The sequence below is a fragment of the Salmo salar genome, chromosome ssa19 (genome assembly GCF_905237065.1).
Source record: "Salmo salar chromosome ssa19, Ssal_v3.1, whole genome shotgun sequence".
In the NCBI taxonomy this organism is placed as follows: Eukaryota; Metazoa; Chordata; class Actinopteri; order Salmoniformes; family Salmonidae; genus Salmo; species Salmo salar.
The window spans coordinates 30997548-31018448 of NC_059460.1; the positions used below are offsets into that span (position 1 = coordinate 30997548).

At 43.7% G+C, this 20901-nt stretch overlaps 1 protein-coding gene across 5 annotated transcripts in view; it reads right to left on the minus strand.

Moving 5' to 3' along the window:
- LOC106578660 (DNA topoisomerase 2-binding protein 1-A) overlaps window positions 1–20331 on the minus strand; it is a 66657-nt gene extending 46326 nt beyond the window's left edge. For 2 of the 5 annotated variants that reach the window (XR_006760704.1, XM_045702213.1), the window contains exons 1-5: window positions 19926–20331; window positions 19519–19613; window positions 11476–11610; window positions 11194–11337; window positions 10756–10937 (exon numbers count right to left, since the gene is read on the minus strand). Coding sequence is in view for 2 of the 5 variants with exons in the window: in XM_045702213.1 (XP_045558169.1) it covers window positions 10756–10937; window positions 11194–11337; window positions 11476–11610; window positions 19519–19593 (536 nt within the window). In the remaining 3 variants the exon portion in view is untranslated. Of the gene's footprint in view, window positions 1–2855; window positions 4278–10755; window positions 10938–11193; window positions 11338–11475; window positions 11611–19518; window positions 19614–19925 lie in introns of those variants that run through there. The other 3 variants (XM_045702211.1, XM_045702212.1, XM_045702214.1) reach the window with 3 other exon arrangements.
- Window positions 20332–20901: the final 570 nt, after the last annotated feature.

Consider the following 20901-nt stretch of genomic DNA (forward strand, 5'->3'; position numbering starts at 1 on the left):
ACACAGGTCACCCTCCACCTTTTGCAACAAGCTGGCCAGATTGAGTTTATAGAGGTTGTTCAGGTTACCATCCACCATTATGCCCAAATATGTGAAGCCCAGAGGCGACCATCGAAAAGGAAACTTGTGCTTGATGGTATGATGGTCAAAGACAGACAACGGTAAGATTTCGCTTTTATCAAAGTTAACCTTATATCCAGAGAAAGAACTATAACACTGTAGTAGGATCTGCAAGTGAGAGAGGGAGTGTTCTGGGTTTGTTAGAAATAAGATAAGGTCGTCCGCAAAGAGTGATAATTTATGGGTATGGGGGCCCACCTCAAAGCCATGAATGTCAGATCGTGCCCCAATAGCCTCAGCCAACGGTTCGATGGCGAGGGCAAAGAGGTGGGGGCTAAGTGGGCAACCTTGTCTGTTCCCCCTATAGAGAGGGAAAGAGGAGGAAGTAATCCCATTGGTAGCAATCCTAGCTTTAGGAGATTTGTAGAGTGATTTTATCAAATTTACAAACACAGTACCTAAACCAAACTTTTCCAAGACGCGAAAGAGGCATGGCCATTCAACCCTATCAAAGGCCTTTTCAGCGTCGAGGGAGACTGCGACACTAGGTATTTTGTTTTTGTTAGCAAGGTGAATTATATCAAAGAACCTTCTGAGATTATTGGAGGACAGTCTATTAATTATGAAGCCAGTCTGATCCGGGTTGACCAACAGGAGAAGACAAGACTCAGTCTCTTAGATAGCATCTTGGTGACCAGTTTACAATCTGTGTTAAGGAGAGAGATTGGTCTATAGGAGGCGCACTTTAGCGGGTTTTTCCCTTTCTTGTGAATTACAGTAATTACTGCTTGAGAGAAAGACTCTGGAAAGCAGTTGTCTTCCCCGGCTTTTTTAAGTACCTCCAAAAGGTAGGGGACCAACAGCTCCCTAAATTCTTTATAGAACTCTGGAGGGAAGCCATCCTCCCCAGGAGATTTATTAGAAGGTAAGGATTTAATGGCTTCCAACAATTCAGGAACTGAGAAGTTTTCACTCAGGTGCTCTCTGTCTTCCTCTGACAGGCATGGGAGGTTGAGAGAGGAGAGAAAGGAGTCGATCTCTGATAGATCATCGCTTGATTGGGAAGTGTAGAGGTCTTCATAGTATTTCTTAATTTCGGTAGGGTCGAAAGATATCTCATTAGTAAGAGTTTCTATAGCATTAATTGTCCTCTTACTTTCCTCTGCTTTCAGTTGCCATGCCAGTACTTTGTGAGCTTTCTCTCCAAGCTCGTAATAACACTGTTTTGATTTAGTGATGGCCCTCTCAGCTTGATATGTGTTCAGAATATTATATTTCAGTTTTTTTATTTACCAAAAGCCTGTATAGATCTTTAGTCGGGCCTCTTTGGTAGGTTCTCTCTAGCTCGGAGATTTCAGATTCAAGGACATTCAGTTCCGCACCGTGTTTTCTCTTCAACCCTTTAGTATAGGAAATGATCCGTCCCCTCAGATAGTTTCATTCTTTGGGACACATTGAAAGCCTGTCAGGAGCGGAGGGTTTGTTTGTCAAAGTAAAAATATTGATCTGCTCTTTGATAAATGCACAAAATTCAGGTTGCTTTAGGAGTGTAGAATTTAGTCTCCATCTATATGCTCCATTTACCTTGGTAGGAATAGAGATTGATAATACCAGAGGAGAATGGTCACTAAGCAATCTGGGGAGATACTCGATATCTAACACTCTATGAAACAGTTGGGTCGATAGTAAAAAGTTATCTATGCGTGTGTGTGTTGTGTGGGTGTGAATAAAAAGAGTAGTCCCTATCCTGTGGGTGCAACTGTCTCCAGATGTCTAGTAAATTAAGATCTTTGATGAATGACATGGTGAGCTTGGCGGCTTTGGTAAGAAGGGAGGGTTTATCAGAGGACCTATCAAGAACTGTATCTAAACAAAAATTTAAATCTCCTCCAACCAGTAGCCATCCTGGTGGTGCTTGAGTGACCTGAAGGAAGACATTCTGTATAAACATATGGTCATCGAAGTTAGGAGCATAAATATTCAACAGGGTCCAAGACTCTGAAAACATATGCCCCTGCACCAAAACAAACCTGCCCGAGGGATCAGAGATGGTGTTGTTGACGCAGAAGGGGATGTGTCTACTTATCAAAATTGCAGGTCCTCTTGATTTGGAGTTAAAAGAGGACACGAAAACTTGTCCTACCCATTCCCTCTTCAATTTCTTGTGTTCGCTGGCTGTAAGATGTGTTTCTTGTAGAAACACAATGTCAGCCTTTAATTTCTTAAGGTATGTATAGACTCTTTTCCTCTTAATCGTGCTGTTAAGACCTTTTACGTTGAATGTGACATATTTTAGTGGATTAAGAATAGGTTGGGTTTCAAATATGTAACCGAATGGAAATCTCTCATATGTAAATAGTCAGGAAATGTTTCAACTTTGGTTTGAACACTGAAGTGACCTATGTGTCTCTTTAGGAAGGAAACAACAATAAACATGGAAAAAAAGGGAAAAAAAATCCCACCCACCCCGATTGTCAGACTAAAACAACAATCCCAACAATCAAACATGAATACACTTGTAGAGATACGTTGCTGCTCGCTTTCCACCTTACTCTTACTAGCTAAACCTGGGCGTAAAATAAAACCTAAGAGCTCTCTAAATTGAAAACAAACTTTGTGAATAGACATTTATGGCTGAATATTTACTGCCCACGGTAAGGGCCGCTTGAGTCTCTTTTCGGGAGAGGAGAAACATAAATGGGGGGAAGCGATGGGCCTAAGCCCACTTATTTGCTTCGCCCAGTGGATATTGACTAAACCAAAATATACTCTCCTGTAAATGTAATAGAACTCACCCCGGGGAAAAACGGTTAGTTGAAAATGTACAAATCAATTATAGTGACCGGATAGCGGGGTAAACGGATCCAAATTCCAAGAAGATATCAGCAGTTCAGTCCAGATAAGAGAAAACAAACAAATTGGATCTTATCCCCCAGAGAGACCGTTTTTCAGACGCGGTTCGGTTCTTTGAGAAAAGTGAACACTTCTCCCGGTGTGTTGAAGATATGGCATCGGCCTTTGTACTGAACTTTCATCCGCACAGGGTGGATGAGGTAGCCGGTGATGTTCTTCTCCTTCAGTGCTTTGGCGGCAGGTCTGAACTGCTTGCGACGTCTGGCGAGATCGGCACTCATTTCCGGGAAAAGGCTGACCCTCTTGCCATCGATGGTGATGTCCCCTTTGGCTCTTGCGAGTTGCAGTATCTTCTCTGTCTTGGAAACGGAGGAACCTGACCAGAACGGCACGTGGGGGCTCCTCTGGCCGGGGTTTCGGCGCTGATGTTCTGTGGGCACGTTCGATTTCCAGCGGCTTGGTGAAGTTGATTATGCCTAGGACATCCGGGATCCATTGAGTGAAGAAGCGGACCGGGTCACGGCCCTCGCTGTCCTCTTTCAATCCCACCACACGGATATTACTACCTCTGCTCTGGTTCTCCATCTGGTCTACTTTGTTTTTGAGGTAGGCATTATCCTTCTGCAGTTCTATCAGAACCTGGTCATGTCGAGCGATGGTATCCTCAACTGTGCTAATGCGCATCTCGGCCTCAGTCGTTCTCATAAGGAGATCATTCATGGAGGATTTCAGGTCGTCGATGGAAGAATGGAGTTCAGCCGATTTCTTGTCAATTTTCATAGAAAGACCTTTGTTACCATCCTGAATTTCCCGGAGGAGAGTAGCCAGCATGAGAGCCTGCCGAGAGCAACAGTCTGGAACTGTCGTCTGAGTTATGAGGGCTAATGCTAAAGTTGCTAGCTGTGGCGTTATCGTTGTCTTGGGATTCAACAACGTTTTGGTCGTCCTTCTTGCCTCTCGGTCGGAGGTCCATGGCTCTTTGGGAAGGTAAGTACTTCACAATTTATCAGCCGATGTTAGAATATTGTTTCAACGTTGTTATTTAGGTAATAATAGGATAACTTTGAAGAGCTCGGGTTGTCAACGTCTGTTCAGCTCCGCGGCATCACGTGCTCCCCAAGAGTAACCAGTTTGAGTCCATCCTGTTCTTTTCGTATCTTTCAAGGGCACAGCTGTATGGAGATAAGAGGCTAGCTTGAGCAGCAGCTAGACAGTAACAAAACTGGCGTTATCACTATGTTGTACACTATGTTCCCATCATGATGTCACACACACCTGCTAAACTGCCTCATAGACAAAGGTTATAAAAGCTGAGACCCAACTCTTGTTTGTTGGGCTCTTAACTCCGCACCTTTTGAGTGATTGTTAACCACTCCAGAATTGCAATTCTTATAATAAAAGGTTGTTGTTTGAAGAACCTACAGTCTCTCCTCCTTACTGGTTAGAACTTCCACGACAATACACACAGGAAACTGTTGAACGTGAAAAAAAAAACCTACTGGAACCTACTACCATACCCTTTTCAAAGGCACCTAAATATTTTGTCTTGCCCATTCACCCCATCAATGGCATAAACACACAATCCATGTCTCAATTGTGTCAAGGCTTAGAAATCCTTCTTAACCTGTCTCCTCCCCTTCATCTACACTGATTGAAGTGGATTTAACATCCATAAGGGATCATAGCTTTCACCTGGATTCATTGTTAAGTTCATGTTTTAAGTATCACTATACTTCTGTTATTACAGTGCTCTCACTCTGTTATTAGTGTGCCTGTGCAGAAGTTCCCCTCTCTGTTGGACTGGGCCCGAGTGTAGATTCGACGAAGTAAACCTTGTTATACTGAAACTTACCGTAATTTCCGGACTATTAAGCGCACCTGAATATAAGCCGCAACCACTGAATTTAAAAAATATATATTATTTTGAACATAAATAAGCCGCACATGTCTATAAGCCGCAGGTGCCTACCGGTACATTGAAACAAATGAACTTTACACAGGCTTTAACGAAACACGGCTTGTAACAAAAATAAATAGGCTTTAACGAAACACGGCTTGTAACAAAAAATAAAAAATTAGCAGTAAGCTTTAGTTGTCTTTCAATTCCTCACGCTGCTGTTTCCAACGTCTTATCATCGACTCATTAAGACCAAGCTCCCGTGCAGCAGCTCTATTTCCTTTTCCAACAGCCAGATCAATCGCCTTCAACTTGAAAGCTGCATCATATGCATTTCTCCGTATCTTTGCCATGATGAGGGTGACAAAATGACTACCGTAATCAGAATGATGGGAAGTTTGAGAGCGCTCGATTTAATCTAAACAGTAAACAAAAAAGTTGTTTGACCTTAACCCGCTCGGCAATTTCATTGGTCTAATGAAAGCTTCATGCCGCCAAAAAACTGAGCACGTCACAGAATGTGTTTTTTTGGAAAAAAAAAATTGCAAGCGGGAAAAATCCATATATTAGCCGCGTCATTGTTTAAGCCGCGAGGTTCAAAGCTGGGAAAAAAGTTGCGGCTTATAGTCCGGAATTTACGGTAGTCGTCGTATCATTTGGAGTTAACATTGGTAGCAGAGGATGGCTAATAATTACAATGTGCCACCTCGCGTTGACGAGGTAGTATGAAAGTTGGAAAAATGGACTTGAAATCTGGACACGGGTTACCAATCTGGACGAGAAAACTCAAGCACACTGTTAATGTCGCTCGAAGAGAGGGTGATACAGCACTGTAAATATCTGCGGAGGATTTGAACAGGGCTGACGGTATGGAAACTGATCAGAGCACTGGATTCTGTGTTTGTTAAAGAAGAGAAACACGGTGCCTACAAGGCATATTCAAACTTTGACAGAGTTACTAGAGACATTTTGGTTGCAATGACTGACAACATAGTTGATTTTGAACAGAGGTACAATAGGATGTGCAAGTACGACATGGTTCTCCAGGATGCAGTGTTAGCTTTCAAGTTGTTAGATACTGCCCGTCTGGATGGTATGGTGAAACAGCTGGCATAGACTGCTGGTACTGTGCTGAGTTTTACGTCAATAAAGTGACAAGGTATACTACACTGAGCAGCAGAGAAAATGTGCCAACCAGTCACGTTCTCAAGACAACCAGACAAGGGTGCCATTGCCTGGCACAAATCCACTGGCCAGGTATGGAAGGAGATCAAAATTTGTCAAAGCACTTAACATTGTTTTAATTATGTAAATCTTTAACCCAAACAAGTTAAACTGAGGAAAATGTAGGCACAGCGATAGAGCAGTGTACCATTACACTGTTTTCAAACGAATCTGCTTCCGAGATCTTTATAGTTGGATGCTTAAGATCTGTTCAAATCCAAAAACGAATCAAATTTTATTTGTCACATGCCCCGAATAAATCAGGTGAAGAACCTAATCGTAAAATGCTTACTGACAAGCACTTAACCGAAAATGCAGTTCAAGAAAGAGTTAGGCATTTTATTTTAGTTTAAAAAATAAACATAACAATAATGAGGCTATATACGGGGGTACTGGTACCGAGCCAATGTGCTGGGGTATAGGTTAGTCGAGATAATTTGTAAAGTGGATATGCATAGATAATAAACAGCAGTGTAAAAACAAAAGGGGGGGAGGGACGACAACGACATGGCGCTCCGGTACAGCTTGACGTGCGGTAGCAGAGAGAACAGTCTATGACTTGAGTGACTGGAGTCCGACAATTATTTGGGCCTTCCTGACACCGTCTACTATATAGGTCCTGGATGTCAGGAAGCTTGGCCCCAGTGATGTACTGGGCCGAACGCACTACCCTCTGTAGCGCCTTACGGTCAGATGCCGAGCAGTTGCCATACCAGGCGGTGATGCAACCGGTCAGGATGCTCTCGATGGTGCAGCTGTAGAACTTTGAGGATCTGAGGACCAATGCAACATCTTTTCAGTCTCCTGAGGGGGAGAAGGTGTTGTAGTGCCCTCTTCACAACTGTCTTGGTGTGATTGAACCATGATAGTTCGTTGGTGATGTGGACACCAAGGAACGTGAAACTCTCGACCCACTCCACTTCAGCCCCGTCAATGTTAATGGGGGCGTGTTCGGCCCGCCTTTTCCTGTAGTCCACGATCATCTCATTTGTCTTGCTCACATTGAGGGAGAGATTGCAGTCCTGGCACCACACGGCCAGGTCTCTGACCTCCCAAAAGGCTGTCTCATCGTTGTCAGTGATCAGGCCTACCACTGTTGTGTCGTTAGCAAACAATGATGGTGTTGGAGTTGTGCTTGGCCACACAGTCGTGGGTGAACAGCAAGTACAGCAGGGGACTGAGCACGCATCCCTGAGGGCCCCCCCCCCGTGTTGAGGATCAGCGTGGCAGATGTGTTCTTGCCTACCCTTACCACCTGGGGGCGGCCCGTCAGGAAGCCAAGGATATAGTTGCAGAGGGAGGTGTTTAGTCCAAGGGTCCTTAGCTTAGTGATGAGCTTTGTGGGCACTATGATGTTGAACGCTGACCCTTAGTGAATTAACAGCATTCTCAGATAGGTGTTCCTTTTGTCCAGGTGGGAAAGGGCAGTGTGAAGTATGATTGAGATGGCATCATCTGTGGATCTGGTAAGATTGTGTATTTATGGATCTGATTGATGCTGCGTGTACACGCACAGTGTGTGGTGCAAAAATGGCACAATGGACAATGGAGGAGAATTCAATAATAATTAAACAAGAGAAATGGCAGAGAAATTCAACATGGAAGTAAAGACCTGCTACATACAATCCATGGAGCAATGGGCTTCTGGATAGACATAATCAAACACTCAAAGAGATCACGCTCAAAGTCAAGCAACACAATGAATGTGGCTGGAAAACAGCCCTAGATTGGGCGCGGATGGCAAAGAACTCAATGCACAATGTTCATGGCTACAGCCCATACCAGCTAATGTTTGGGTAGAACCCTAATCTTCCCTCTGTACTTGTTGACGTGCCACCAGCACTAGAAGGGACCAGTGTGAGCGCCTGGGTGGGACAGCACCTTTCAGCACTACATGCAGCGAGAAAAGTGTTCACTGAAGCAGTGTTAAATGAGAATTCGCAGAGCTCTGCGTAAACAGCTTTGTCCCACAGACGAGAAGTTCGAGACAGGAAACAAAGTGTACTACAAACGAGTTGACAGTCAAGAGTGGAAAGGACCGGGAGTCGTCATTGAACACGATGGTTTGGTGACATTTGTGAGGCACCATTGTCCGGGTGCATCACACAAGATTGCGGAAAGTAAATGACCAAAAAGTTGGGAGGGGCTGTTGCTGAGAATCAGCCTCCTACCGAAAATGACAAAAAGGACACATTAACAGACACAAACCTACCAGATGTCGCATCCACTGATATGGACAGTGAAACTGACACAGGAAAACCTTCAACCATGACACAGGTACTGTTGAGTGTTCAAATGAGGAAAATAGCAGCCACTTGTTAAGACAACATGGTTGTTACAATCTGTTAAATACATGGACAGAGGAAGTGGTCTTCTACACACCAGAACTGGTACAACTTGGAGTACTCTGAACCAGCTGCCCTTTCTGGTAAAAAAGGGTCAGTTGACCTATCACTTGTAGATAATCGATGAATTGAACCAATGGACAATAGAGAAAAACAGAATGACATTCAAAAGGACGATGTACTTGAAACAAAGGAAATGTAATTTGACTCAGCTAAACTAGATGAGCTCAGTAATTGGAGGAAAAATTGAGTGTATGAGGAAGTCAAAGACATTGGCCAAAAATGTGTCTCAATAAGGTGGGTGTGTACCTTTAAAAGGATCGGTGTCCCGCTAGCGGTACAACTAAATAATCAGAAATATTATGGATTTTAAACAAGTACATAAGTGTCTTATATCTGCTGAAAGCTTAAATTCTTGTTTTTCTAACTGCACTGTCCGATGTACAGTAGCTATTACAGCGGAAACATGCCATGTGATTGTTTGAGGATGGCGCCCCACATCAAAATATTTTTCCACTGGCACAGGTTTCATACGTTCACATACAACGATTAAATATTCACTTACTTTTTGAAAATCTTCCTCTGATTTGTCATCCAAAAGGGTCCCAGCTATAACATGTAGTGTCGTTTTGTTAGATAAAATCCTTCTTTATATCCCCAAAAGTCCATTTAGTAGGCGCCATCGATTTGAGTAATCCACTCGTTCAACATGCAGAGAAAGGAATCCGAAAATCTACCCCTAAATTTTGTTTCAACAAGTTAAAATACATTTCTATTTACTCCTCAGATACCCTAAAATGTAATCAAACTATAATATTTCTTCAGGAAAAAAGTATGTTCAATAGAAAACTGATTTTAACAGGAGTGTAATGTCTTAATGGTGCGCGCAAGCACAAATTTCCAAGACCGTGTCCTTCTACTAAAACTGTTATTTGTTATTCGTTATTGAAGTTACAAGCCTGAAACCTTGAACAGACTGCTGACACCCTGTGGAAGCCATAGGAACTGCATCCAGGGAGCTAATTTTCAATATGGCCTCTCTCTTTCTCTTGCTTTCTAAGAGGATGTTCTCTCAAAAAGAAATAATTTCCGGTTGGTTTTTCTTTGGATTTTCTCCTACCATATCCATTGTGTTATATTCTCCTACATTATTTTAACATTTATACAAACTGCAAAGTGTTTTCTTTCCAATGGTACCAATTATATGCATATCCTGGCTTCAGGGCCTGAGCTACAGGCAGTTTACTTTGGGCACGTCAGTCAGGCAGGAAGTGAAGAAAAAAAGGGGCCTAGCCCTAAGAAGTTTTAAAGAATCCTTAACTGGAATAGTGCCAAAAGCACATCTAGTGGTTAAGAGGTTTTGAGGTTGAGGAGCTGGCTACTAAAGAAATCCCAAAAGTTTCACCGACATGCGCGTCATAGTCACTCAGATTGCTGCTGACAGTGATCTGCCAGAATTCTTTTTACTTCATTCCATGGACATCAAATCTGCATTTCTGCAGGTTACAGAGCTGTCAAGGGACATTCACATCCAACCTCCGCCTGAAGCTAAGGAACACTGTAGAAGCTAAGAAAGTGTGTATGGCCTCACAGATGCATCACTCTACTGGTACAACAAAGTCAAGGCAACAATGCTGAGTACAGGTGGCAAAATGTCACAAGTGGATCCTGCCGTCTTCTATTGGCTTGATCAAGACTGCAATGTGACTGGAGTACTTGCCTGTCATGTTGATGACTTCATCTTTCTGGCAACTCTGTTCTCAGAGCTTACCACTGTTGAGGCAAAACAGCACATTGTACCTATAATGTGTCACTGACAACTACTCCCTTGTTGATGCTGTCAAGTCAACCAAGACTGTCACAGAGAAAAGACTTCGTCTTGAGGTTAGCAGCATCAAGGAACTTATTCAGGCTCAGAGAATCCAGCGGATTCTGTGGTCGGCCACAAAAGAACCGCAAGCTGACTGACAAAAGAAATTAGCATTCACACTTGTGCTCCTAAAGGCACTCAGTAATGGTGCCATTGTCACATGACCCATTTGTAATGGGGACTTGAATAATACTTGGATATTTAATTATTTGTTGATGTTTTATTTGTCTTTAAAGAAAAGTGGGAGATTGTTAAGTTCATGTTTAAAGTATCCCTATACTTCTGTTATTACGGTGCTCTGTTGGACCGGTCCTGAGAGTAATGGCAACTATCTACCGTGGAAATACGGTGAAGTAAACGTTGTTAATCTGGAACCTAGTCGTTGTGTCATTTGGAGGTAACATTCACCTGGTCAATCTATGTCATGTTCTTAATGTTTTGTATACTCAGTTGCTTTTCATTAAGTGTGTCTGGCAAAATGAGAAAGGCATAAAAAGCCCTATTACCTGTTCTGTGATTTCTCCCAGCAGGTTTTTACCCAGGTGGGCAATACGATGGGCTTCCCCAGGCTGGCAGCCACCAGGTACTTCTTGCTGCCGACCTCCCCGGCGACCAGGTGAGTGACGGACACGTTGAGGTCCCGGTAGACCCTCCCTCCCATCAGCTGCACCAGAGCCATCACATCAGCCTGAAGGTAGACAGAGTCACTAACAGACCTGCTACACTGGACATCTTTTGCCGGGCGTGAGAAGCTCCTGTTTATTTGAATGTAACCTGGGCTTAAGAAGCACGACTCCGAGAGACTCACACTGCTCAGCATAAAATTACACTCTGGTTCTATTTTCAAGAGTTCCCCTGTAAGGCTGTTGATGTGGATCATTGGTATGAAAAACACTTGGCATCATTGTTGCCGAGTCGAGTAGAGTGGACAGCAATTGACTTACCCTAGCCTCCTTGTCCAGACCGGTGCAGGAGATGGTGATATCAGCCATGGCCATGTTGTAGACGGGTTGCTCTGCTTTGGGCACACAGCGCTGGTGCTGCAGGCAGAAGTGCACCACTAGTGGACTCACTACTCGACAGCCCAGCTACACAAAGAGACAAAGGGAGACCAACCAGTTTTCAGTACACTTCATTGCTGAATGCTGACAGTACTGTTAACATGTTGTGACTTATGAGGATTAAGTAGAAGCCAGGTTTGGGAATGTGTGCGTCTTGAGACAGACCTTTTTACAGTGGTGGAAGGCAGGTGTGGAGAAGCTACTGAAGACAAACAGAGACTTGTCATCATGGTCCAGCTGTAACGCCACCTCCTCATCAATGGTCTTCAAGTGCTTCTCTGACTGGAGCTCCATGATGGCCTGTTTCATAGTGAAGAGAAAGCTAATGCATTTCAATAAGGGATGGATCGAAATGTACATAATGCTGTTTCAATTTCAGTCAAGGGGAGGATTTAGTATTTTTTTTAAATCTCGTCCAGGGGAAGGTCATGTCATTTGTAATCGATGACATTTCAATATTTCTGTGTTTTAGAATGAGTTGCTAATTAGGCTATATAATCGATGTGTGTCTGAATCCGCCCCTCATCTCCGATTCTCCACTAAGCGCAATATCAAGTTTGCCTATAAGCTACTTAGTGTGGTCTCAATCAATAATCCATACCAGGGCTGACCCCAATTATTCCACTGGTTGATTGTTTGGTAGATAGGCTGTTGGTAGCCTGAGATTGTTTTTAGTCGAGCAGAAGCAAATATATACTGTAGCAGTCAAAAGTTTGGACACCTACTCATTCAACGGTTTTTCTTTACTTTTACTATTTTCTACATTGTAGAGTAATAGTGAAGACATCAAAACTATGAAATAACAATGGAATCATTTAGCAACCCCAAAAAAGTGTTAATTCCAAATATATTTGAGATTTTTCAAAGTAGACACCCTTTGCACGCTCGACATGCTCTCAACCAGCTTCATGAGGAACGCTTTTCCAACAGTCTTGAAGGAGTTCCCATATATGCTGAGCACTTGTTGGCAGCTTTTCCTTCACTCCGCGGACCAACTCATCCCAAACCATCTCAATTGGGTTGAGGTCAGGTGACTGTGGAGGCCAGGTCATCTGATGCAGCACTCCATCACTCTCCTTCTTGGTCAAATAGCCCTTACACAGCCTGGAGGTGTGTTTTGGGTCATTGTCCTGTTGAAAAACAAATGATAGTGGGACTAAGCGCAAATCAGATGGGATGGCGTATCGCTGCAGAATGCTGTGGTATCCATGCTGGTTAAGTGTGCCTTGAATTCGAAATAAATCACAGACAGTGTCACCAGCAAAGCACCCCCACACTATCACACCTCCTCCTCCTCCTCGTTTCTTCACGGTGGGAACCACACATGCGGAGATAATCCGTTCACCTACTGCCTCTCGCAAAGAAACAGCGGTTGGAAGCAAAAATTTCAAATTTGGACTCATCAGACCAAAGGACAGATTTCCAACGGTCTTATGTCCATTGCTTGTGTTTCTTGGCCCAAGCAAGTATCTTCTTATTGGTGTCCTTTAGTAGTGGTTTCCTTGCAGCAAATCGACCATGAAGGCCTGATCCACGCAGTCTTCTCTGAACAGTTGATGTTAAGATGTGTCTGTTACTTGAACTCTGTGAAGCATTTATTATGGCTGCAATATCTGAGGCTGGTAACTCTAATGAACTTATTCTTCGCAGCAGAGGCAACTCTGGGTCTTCCTATCCTGTGAGAGACAGTTTCATCATAGCGCTTGATGGTTATTGCAATTGCACTTGAAGAAACTTTCAAAGATCTTGACATTTTCCAGACTGATCTTCATGCCTTAAACCTTGTGTGGTGTTCGGGTCTGAGGGACCCATTTTCAATGTTTACTAAAAGAAATTATACAATTCATAATTTTTTCAACCTGAGACTCATTGGGCTTGACTCAATTTCTGTGAAGAAGAACACATTTTCAAATCAAATTTTATTTGTCACATACGCCGAATACAACAGGTGTAGACATTACAGTGAAATGCTTACTTACAAGCCCTTAACCAACAATGCAGTTAAGAAAAACGCCTACAAAAAATAAGAAATAAAAGTAACAAATAATTAAAGAGCAGAAGTAAAATAACAATACCGAGGCTATGTACTGGGGTACCGGTACAAGAGTCAATGTGCAGGGGCAACGGTTCGTCAAGGTAATTGAGGTAATATGTACATGCAGGTAGAGTTATTAAAAGTGACTATGCATTGATAAAAACAAAGTAGCAGCAGTGTAAATGGGGGGGGGCAATGCAAATAGTCTGGGTAGACATTTGATTAGATGTTTATGAGTCTTATGGCTCGGGAGTAGAAACTGTTTAGAAGCTTCTTGGACCTAGACTTGGCGCTCCGGTACTGCTTGCCGTGCAGTAGCAGAGAGAACAGTCTATGACTAAGGTGGCCGGAGACTTATACAAATTTTTAAGGTATTCCTTCCACTGCCTGGTATAGAGGTCCTGGATGGCAGGAAGCTTGGCCCCAGTGATGTACTGGGCCGTACGCACTACCCTCTGTAGTGCCTTGCGGTCGGAGGCCGAGCAGTTGCCATACCAGGCAGTGATGCAACCCGTCAGGATGCTCTCGATGGTGTAGCTGTAGAACCTTTTGAGGATCTGAGGACCAATGCCAAATCTTTTCAGTCTCCTGAGGGGGAATAGATTTTGTCGTGCCTTTTTCACAACTGTCTTGGTGTGCTTGGACGGCCCGTGCTAAGGATCCACAATCATCTCCTTTGTCTTAAACACGTTGAGGGAGAGGTTGTTGTCCTTGCAACACGGTCAGGTCTCTGACCTCCCTATAGAATGTCTCGTCGTTGTCGGTGATCAGGCCTACCACGGTTGTGTAACCGGCAAACTTAATGATGGTGTTGGAGTCGTGCCTGGCCATGCAGTCATGGGTGAACAGGGAGTACAGGAGGGGACTGAGCACGCACCCCTGAGCGGCCCCCGTGTTCAGGATCAGCGTGGTGGATGTGTTGGAACCTACCCTTACAACCTGGGGGTGGCCCGTCAGGAAGTCCAGGATCCAGTTGAAGAGGGAGGTGTTTAGTCCCAGGGTCCTTGGCTTAGTGATGAGCTTTGAGGGCACTACGATGTTGAACGCTGAGCTGTAGTCAAAGCACTCTCATATAGGTGTTCCTTTTGTCCAGGTGGGAAAGGGCAGTGTGGAGTGCAATAGAGATTGCATCATCTGTGGATCTGTAGGGCGGTATGCAAATTGGAGTAGGTCTAGGGTTTCTGGGATAATGGGTTTATGTGAGCCATGACCAGCCTTTCAAAGCACTTCATGGCTACAGACATGAGTGCTATGGGTCGGTAGTCATTTAGGCAGGTCAACTTAGTGTTCTTGCTTGAAACATGTTGGTATTACAAGCTCAGTCAGGGAGAGGTTGAAAATGTCAGTGAAAACACTTGCCAGTTGGTCAGCGCCTGCTCGGAGAACACGTCCTGGTAATCCGTCTGGCCCTGCAGCCTTGTGAATGTTGACCTGTTTAAAGGTCTTACTCGCATCGGCTGCGGAGAGCGTGATCACACAGTCGTCCCGAACAGCTGATGCTCTCATGCATGCTTCAGTGTTACTTGCCGCTCTACCCTTTAGCTCAGTGCGAATGTTGCCTGTAATCCATGGCTTCTGGTTGGGGTATGTGTCATCGGATGTCATTGAATGTCATCGGAAGAATCCCGGAACATGTTCCAGTCTGTGATAGCAAAACAGTCCTGTAGTTTAGCATCTGCTTCATCTGACCACTTTTTTATAGACCGAGTCACTGGTGCTTCCTGCTTTCATTTTTGCTTGTAAGCAGGAATCAGGAGGATAGAGTTGTGATCGGATTTACCAAATGGAGGGCGAGGGAGAGCTTTGTACGCGTCTCTGTGTGTGGAGTACAGGTGATCTAGAATTATTTTCCCTCTGGTTGCATATTTAACATGTTGATAGAGATTTGGTAGAACTGATTTAAGTTTCCCTGCATTAAAGTTTCCGGCCACTAGGAACGCCGCATCTGGGTGAGTGGTTTCCTGTTTGATTATTTCCTTATACAGCTGACTGAGTGCGGTCTTAGTGCCAGCATCTGTTTGTGGTGGTAAATAAACAGCAACGAAAAGTATAGCTGAGAACTCTCTAGGCAAGTAGTGTGGCCTGCAATTTATCACAATATACTCTACTTCAGGCGAGCAAAATCTAAAGACTTCCTTAGATTTCATGCACCAGCTGTTGTTTGCAAATATGCACAGACCCCCCCCCCCCAGTCTTACCGTAGTGTGCTGTTCTATCCTGCCGGTGCAGCATATATCACGCTAGCTGAATATCCATGTTGTCATTCAGCCACGATTCCGTGAAGCATTGTAAAAAATTCTGTATTTCCCTACACTCTACCCCAGCCAGGTGCAAATCGGCGTTGTGCGCCGACGTGTCAAAGATGATGACGAATATCATAAGTAGCCAACGTAAGGTTCTTCTTTTGCAGCTGTAGCCAGTCACCAGCTTGTCTAAATTGTCTACCCCTCCTTTTGTGGCATTGTGATTTCTGATGTTCCTGGCCACAGATTCTCCCACCCCTATGCAGCGTACTTATGAGTACCACATTTTTACCTTTGGCACGTAGGACACTAGGGACGTGAACACAAACTTGGAGGAATTGTTAGGCATGTTTAGTGTATTCAACTGCTGAGGTGGGAGCTCTGGCTTGTTTTTCCGTACTGTTCCTACCGTCAGCTTCCTCTTGAGGAGCTCCTGTCCCAGCTTGTGCGAAGTAAAAAATGTTATTGCATGTGGTGTTGTGGCCACGGAGTGCCTGTGTCACGTCCAGGACAACTCGCATCCCTTGGTTCTTCTCAGGGGCTCCTCCATCTGGCTTCCCTGTATACACTTGCAAGTTCCAAGCACATGATGAAGCAGTATCACAGGCATCCCAGATCTTGATTCCATATTTTGCGGGATTAGACGGTATGTACTGCCTGAAGGTGCAGCGGGCCCTAAATGGCATAAGCTGCTCATCAACAGTAACGTTGGGCCCAGGGTTGTAAAACGGGGTAGGCGGTCCACCCACTTGACACACACCGACCTGATTGCAGCGAGAGGCTGCTGCCCTATATACAGTGGTTCGTCCTTTAAAAGTTGCAGAATTCTATGGCGCTTTATTTAAGTGCCAACCACTGGTACCATTAATGCTAGTTAGCGCTAGTTTGACCACCAGAGGGCATCTTTGAGAAGCATTTGATAGCCTTCAATAGTGGCTGTACTAGAGAAGGTAAAACCTTTTTTGTAAGAACATAGTATATGGGACTGATTAAGAAATGTTGCTTAATTAATATTATGGTGTTTCTATTCCAAGAAAAACAAAAAACCCTCTGAGTTTCCGTTAGGATGGAACGGAAAATATGGCGCTGTACAACGTGACGGTCGGGAGTACATTGTACATTATAGTCATTTAGTGAACGCTCTTATCCAGAGCGACTTACAGTAGTGAATGCATACATTTCATACATTTTTTTTTTCTTCTTCCCCCCGTACTGGCCCCCCGTGGGAATCGAACCCACAACCCTGGCGTTGCAAACACCATTGCAAACACCATGCTCTACCAACTGAGCCACAGGGAGTATGCTACACTACTTGGCTATTTAGCTAAAGAATCCCTGTGTCGTGCGGGCACGCGGGAGACCGGGGTTCAATTCCCCGACGGGGAGGAAGGAGTAGGCTGTCCTTGTAAATAAGAATTTGCTCTTAACCGACTTGCCTAGTTAAATAAAGGTTACACTAAGAGCATAACACTTCTACACCCTAATTGTAGTCTAACCAATATCCAAACAGAGATTCAGTGAAAATAAAAATCTCTATGATTTATCAAGACCAGTCTCCATGCTTTTGTCTCAGAGCAGCGCAAAATGGTGCTAAAATAGTTGTAGGCTTTTGCTTCAAATGCTATTGCTTCTAACTTCAATATGCTCTTTAAATAAATAAGACCTACACCACTTTAACAGCACATTACTCAACACTAGTGAGACTCATGTCGCCTACAGTATATCGAAAAATATGACTTTACTTTCAGTCAATAATTACATATAGAGGATTGGAGGTTTCTAAATTAAAAACCAAAAGCCGCCTCATGGGTGTCCCGGTGGCGGCCGGCACGGGTATCGAACCTGCATCTGTAGCAAAGCATTTTGCACTGCGGTAGAAACCATCCACTCCGGAGCCCCATCCACAAAGTATCAAAATACAGAGAGTTGTTGGCAAAGGTATATTGTCCTGATAGGTCAGGATAACCAAAACATGTATTTATTAAAGACTATCTGAAAGAATATTGGTACTTATTTATTTTGATCCAAAGCCATGAATGAGTGAGTCACCCAGCTTATGTAGGTGCCGGGCTATATGACTGTGCCATCAACTTGATAATATATAACGATATTTTGGCGGTTATTTCGTTTTCAAAAAAACGAAAGTGAGCGATTGTAATCTGAATAAAGGCCCAAATAATATTTGTAGAGGCCAAGATATTTATTTTAGTTTTTAGAGGGAGAGAAACACTGGGCCAATTGTGCGCTGCCCTATGGGACTCCCAATCACGGGCGGATGTGATACATGGGAAAGGTGTGACTAATGCATATGGGGATATCATTGTTTTGTTTCTTTGACATTGAGAGACTGAGCAGCAGCAACCTTCTGTTGGTGAGGAGACCAAAAAAATTGACTTTGCTTGGGAAGTAATCTAATTCTGACACTTTCAATTTGGCCTGGGTCCTGAGATCTGGCATGGGTCCTGAGGCATGGGTTCTGAGATCCTCAAAAGGTTCTACAGCTGCAACATCGAGAGCATCCTGACCAGTTGCATCACTGCCTGGTACGGAAATTGCTCGGCCTCTGACCGCAAGGCACTGCAGAGGGCCCAATACATCACTGGGGCAAAGCTGCCTGCCATCCAGGACCTCTACACCAGGCGGTGTCAGAGGAAGGCCCTAAAAATTGTCAAAGACCCCAGTCATAGACGGTTCTCTCTACTACCGCATGACAAGCAGTACCGGAGTGCCAAGTCTAGGACAAAAAGGCTTCTCAACAGTTTTTAACCCTAAGCCATAAGACTTCTGGACTATTTGCATTGTGTGCCCCCCCAACCCCTCTTTTACGCTGCTGCTACTCTCTGTTTATGTTATATGCATAGTCACTTTAACCATACATCCATGTACATACTACCTCAATTGGCCCGACCAACCAGTGCTCTGTATGTAGCCTTACAACTCTTATTTTCAAATGTCTTTTTACTGTTGTTTTATTTCTTTACTTACCCACACACACACCTTTTTTTTTGCACTATTGATTAGAGCCTGTAAGTAAGCATTTCCCTGTAAGGTCTACACCTGTTGTATTCGGCGCACGTGACAAATAAACTTTGATTTGATTCAATTGATTAACCTATTCACTTTCTGTACAAGGGAAACACTTGTGACCTTCTCTCCTTGGGTTAAGCCATGGAAGAAGAGTAGCCAGCAGTTAAAGCTTAAAATGTTCTGCGTCGTTAGGCCTACTGGGGTGGAAAGGTAGGCCTAACTTTTGAAAGAACCATGCTCAGATTCCTAATGATGTCTCAGATGTAATTATTTTCAAACAGGGACAGTTTCATTGCAAACAAGACACACTGATTTGGCATTGGAGAAATATATTAAGATGAACACATAGAGTAGGCCTCTCTCTCTCTCTGTCCATTCTTAGCCTGTAATTTCAGTACTTTGAAAAAGTTTCTGCTAATATGTAAAATGACGTAGAATTGCATTAAATATTTATAAAGGCTATTTTTTCTTGGCCCTGCAAATAATATGGATAGAATCATGCAATAACTTTCCTATAAAGAAGACCTTTCCACCCCTACTCTTGTCCATGGTGGTCTACGAACCCACAACCTTCTGGCCCGCAGCCCTGTGCAATATCAAAATTCCTGCATTGCCATGTAGCCTAATGCTTACAGGACAAAGAACAGTTTATAAAACTGCGTATCTAAGGCTCTGGTCTGCCCAAGAAGTGAGGGTAAATGGTAGACATGTTCTCTGCTATCCACTTTATGTTTGAATTATTTTGGGTGTAGGGGAGGGCCGTTCACTCCCTGACACAGCTAGACAGACAAGATTCAAGAAGCATGATCACTCACTGTAACGTTACTGTCAAATGTTAGTGGTTAGCCTAGTCATGGACACTACAGTAAGTGTCACTAGCACTATAATAAACATGAAACTCACCTCATAGGCCTTGACAGCAAGGTCCGTCTTTCGTCCATTGACGTCTACAAACTTAACGATGTCTTTCTTCTCCATCTCCTTTTGACATGATACACCTGCAATGTGACAGAAGTGTAACCGCTAGCTATATGGATTTAGGAATAGTCATATGGCTAGCAGGCTCTTCAATAGCTAACGTTAGCTACAGAGAATATAACTAGATGCCATGAGTGTTGACATATTGTTAGTTAGCTTATTTTGCTGTCAGTGACTATGGCGTTAGCTACAACATATTTAGCTACAGTAGGTAGCTAACTGATAAGTCACGATAGCATTGACAGTCACTTTCTGCTCTGAGAACGTGCAAAGCTGTGCTCAAAACGTCTGGGAAGGGGGGGGGGACAGTTCAGCTTAACCACTGTGCTTACCTTGTTAGAAGACCTCCAACATTCGCTTATTCCTTTAGCCAGCAAATAAATAGTTTAGCTAGCTAGCGCGCGTTAGTTAGTTATCTGGAACTAACAAACAGGAGTAAAAGTCATCGAGCTCGCGACCCAAATGGAGTGTGTCAGACTTTAATTACGAACTTGTCATTCACAGAGGTTGATGAACATCACAATAAGATGTGTAAAACCCGAACAAACACATTGTTATCGTAATGAACAGGTAATTTGTCTCGATCACAGTGTACAACAAATCCGAAAATGCAACAGTTCAGTCATCTTGAAGTTAGAAAGTCGCTAGCTGTTGCTTGGTTGTTATTCGCGCGAGGAAATCGTAATAAGATGTAGAAGGGAGATTTTGGGGGTCCTAAGAAAAGTCGATATGAATGTGCGTCGCCTGCTCGTAGGAATGGAAATATACTGCTCAAAAAAATAAATGGGAACACATAAACAACACATCCTATATCTGAATGAAAGAAATAATCTTATTAAATACTTTTTTCTTTACATAGTTGAATGTGCTGACAACAAAATCACACAAAAATAATCAATGGAAATCCAATTTATCAACCCATGGAGGTCTGGATTTGGAGTCACACTCAAAATTAAAGTGGAAAACCACACTACAGGCTGATCCAACTTTGATGTAATGTCCTTAAAACAAGTCAAAATGAGGCTCAGTAGTGTGTGTGGCCTCCACGTGCCTGTATGACCTCCCTACAATGCCTGGGCATGCTCCTGATGAGGTGGCTGATGGTCTCCTGAGGGATCTCCTCCCAGACCTGGACTAAAGCATCAGCCAACTCCTGGACAGTCTGTGGTGCAACGTGTCGTTGGTAGATGGAGCGAGACATGATGTCCCAGATGTGCTCAATTGGATTCAGGTCTGGGGAACGGGCGGGCCAGTCCATAGCATCAATGCCTTCCTCTTGCAGGAACTGCTGACACATTCCAGCCACAT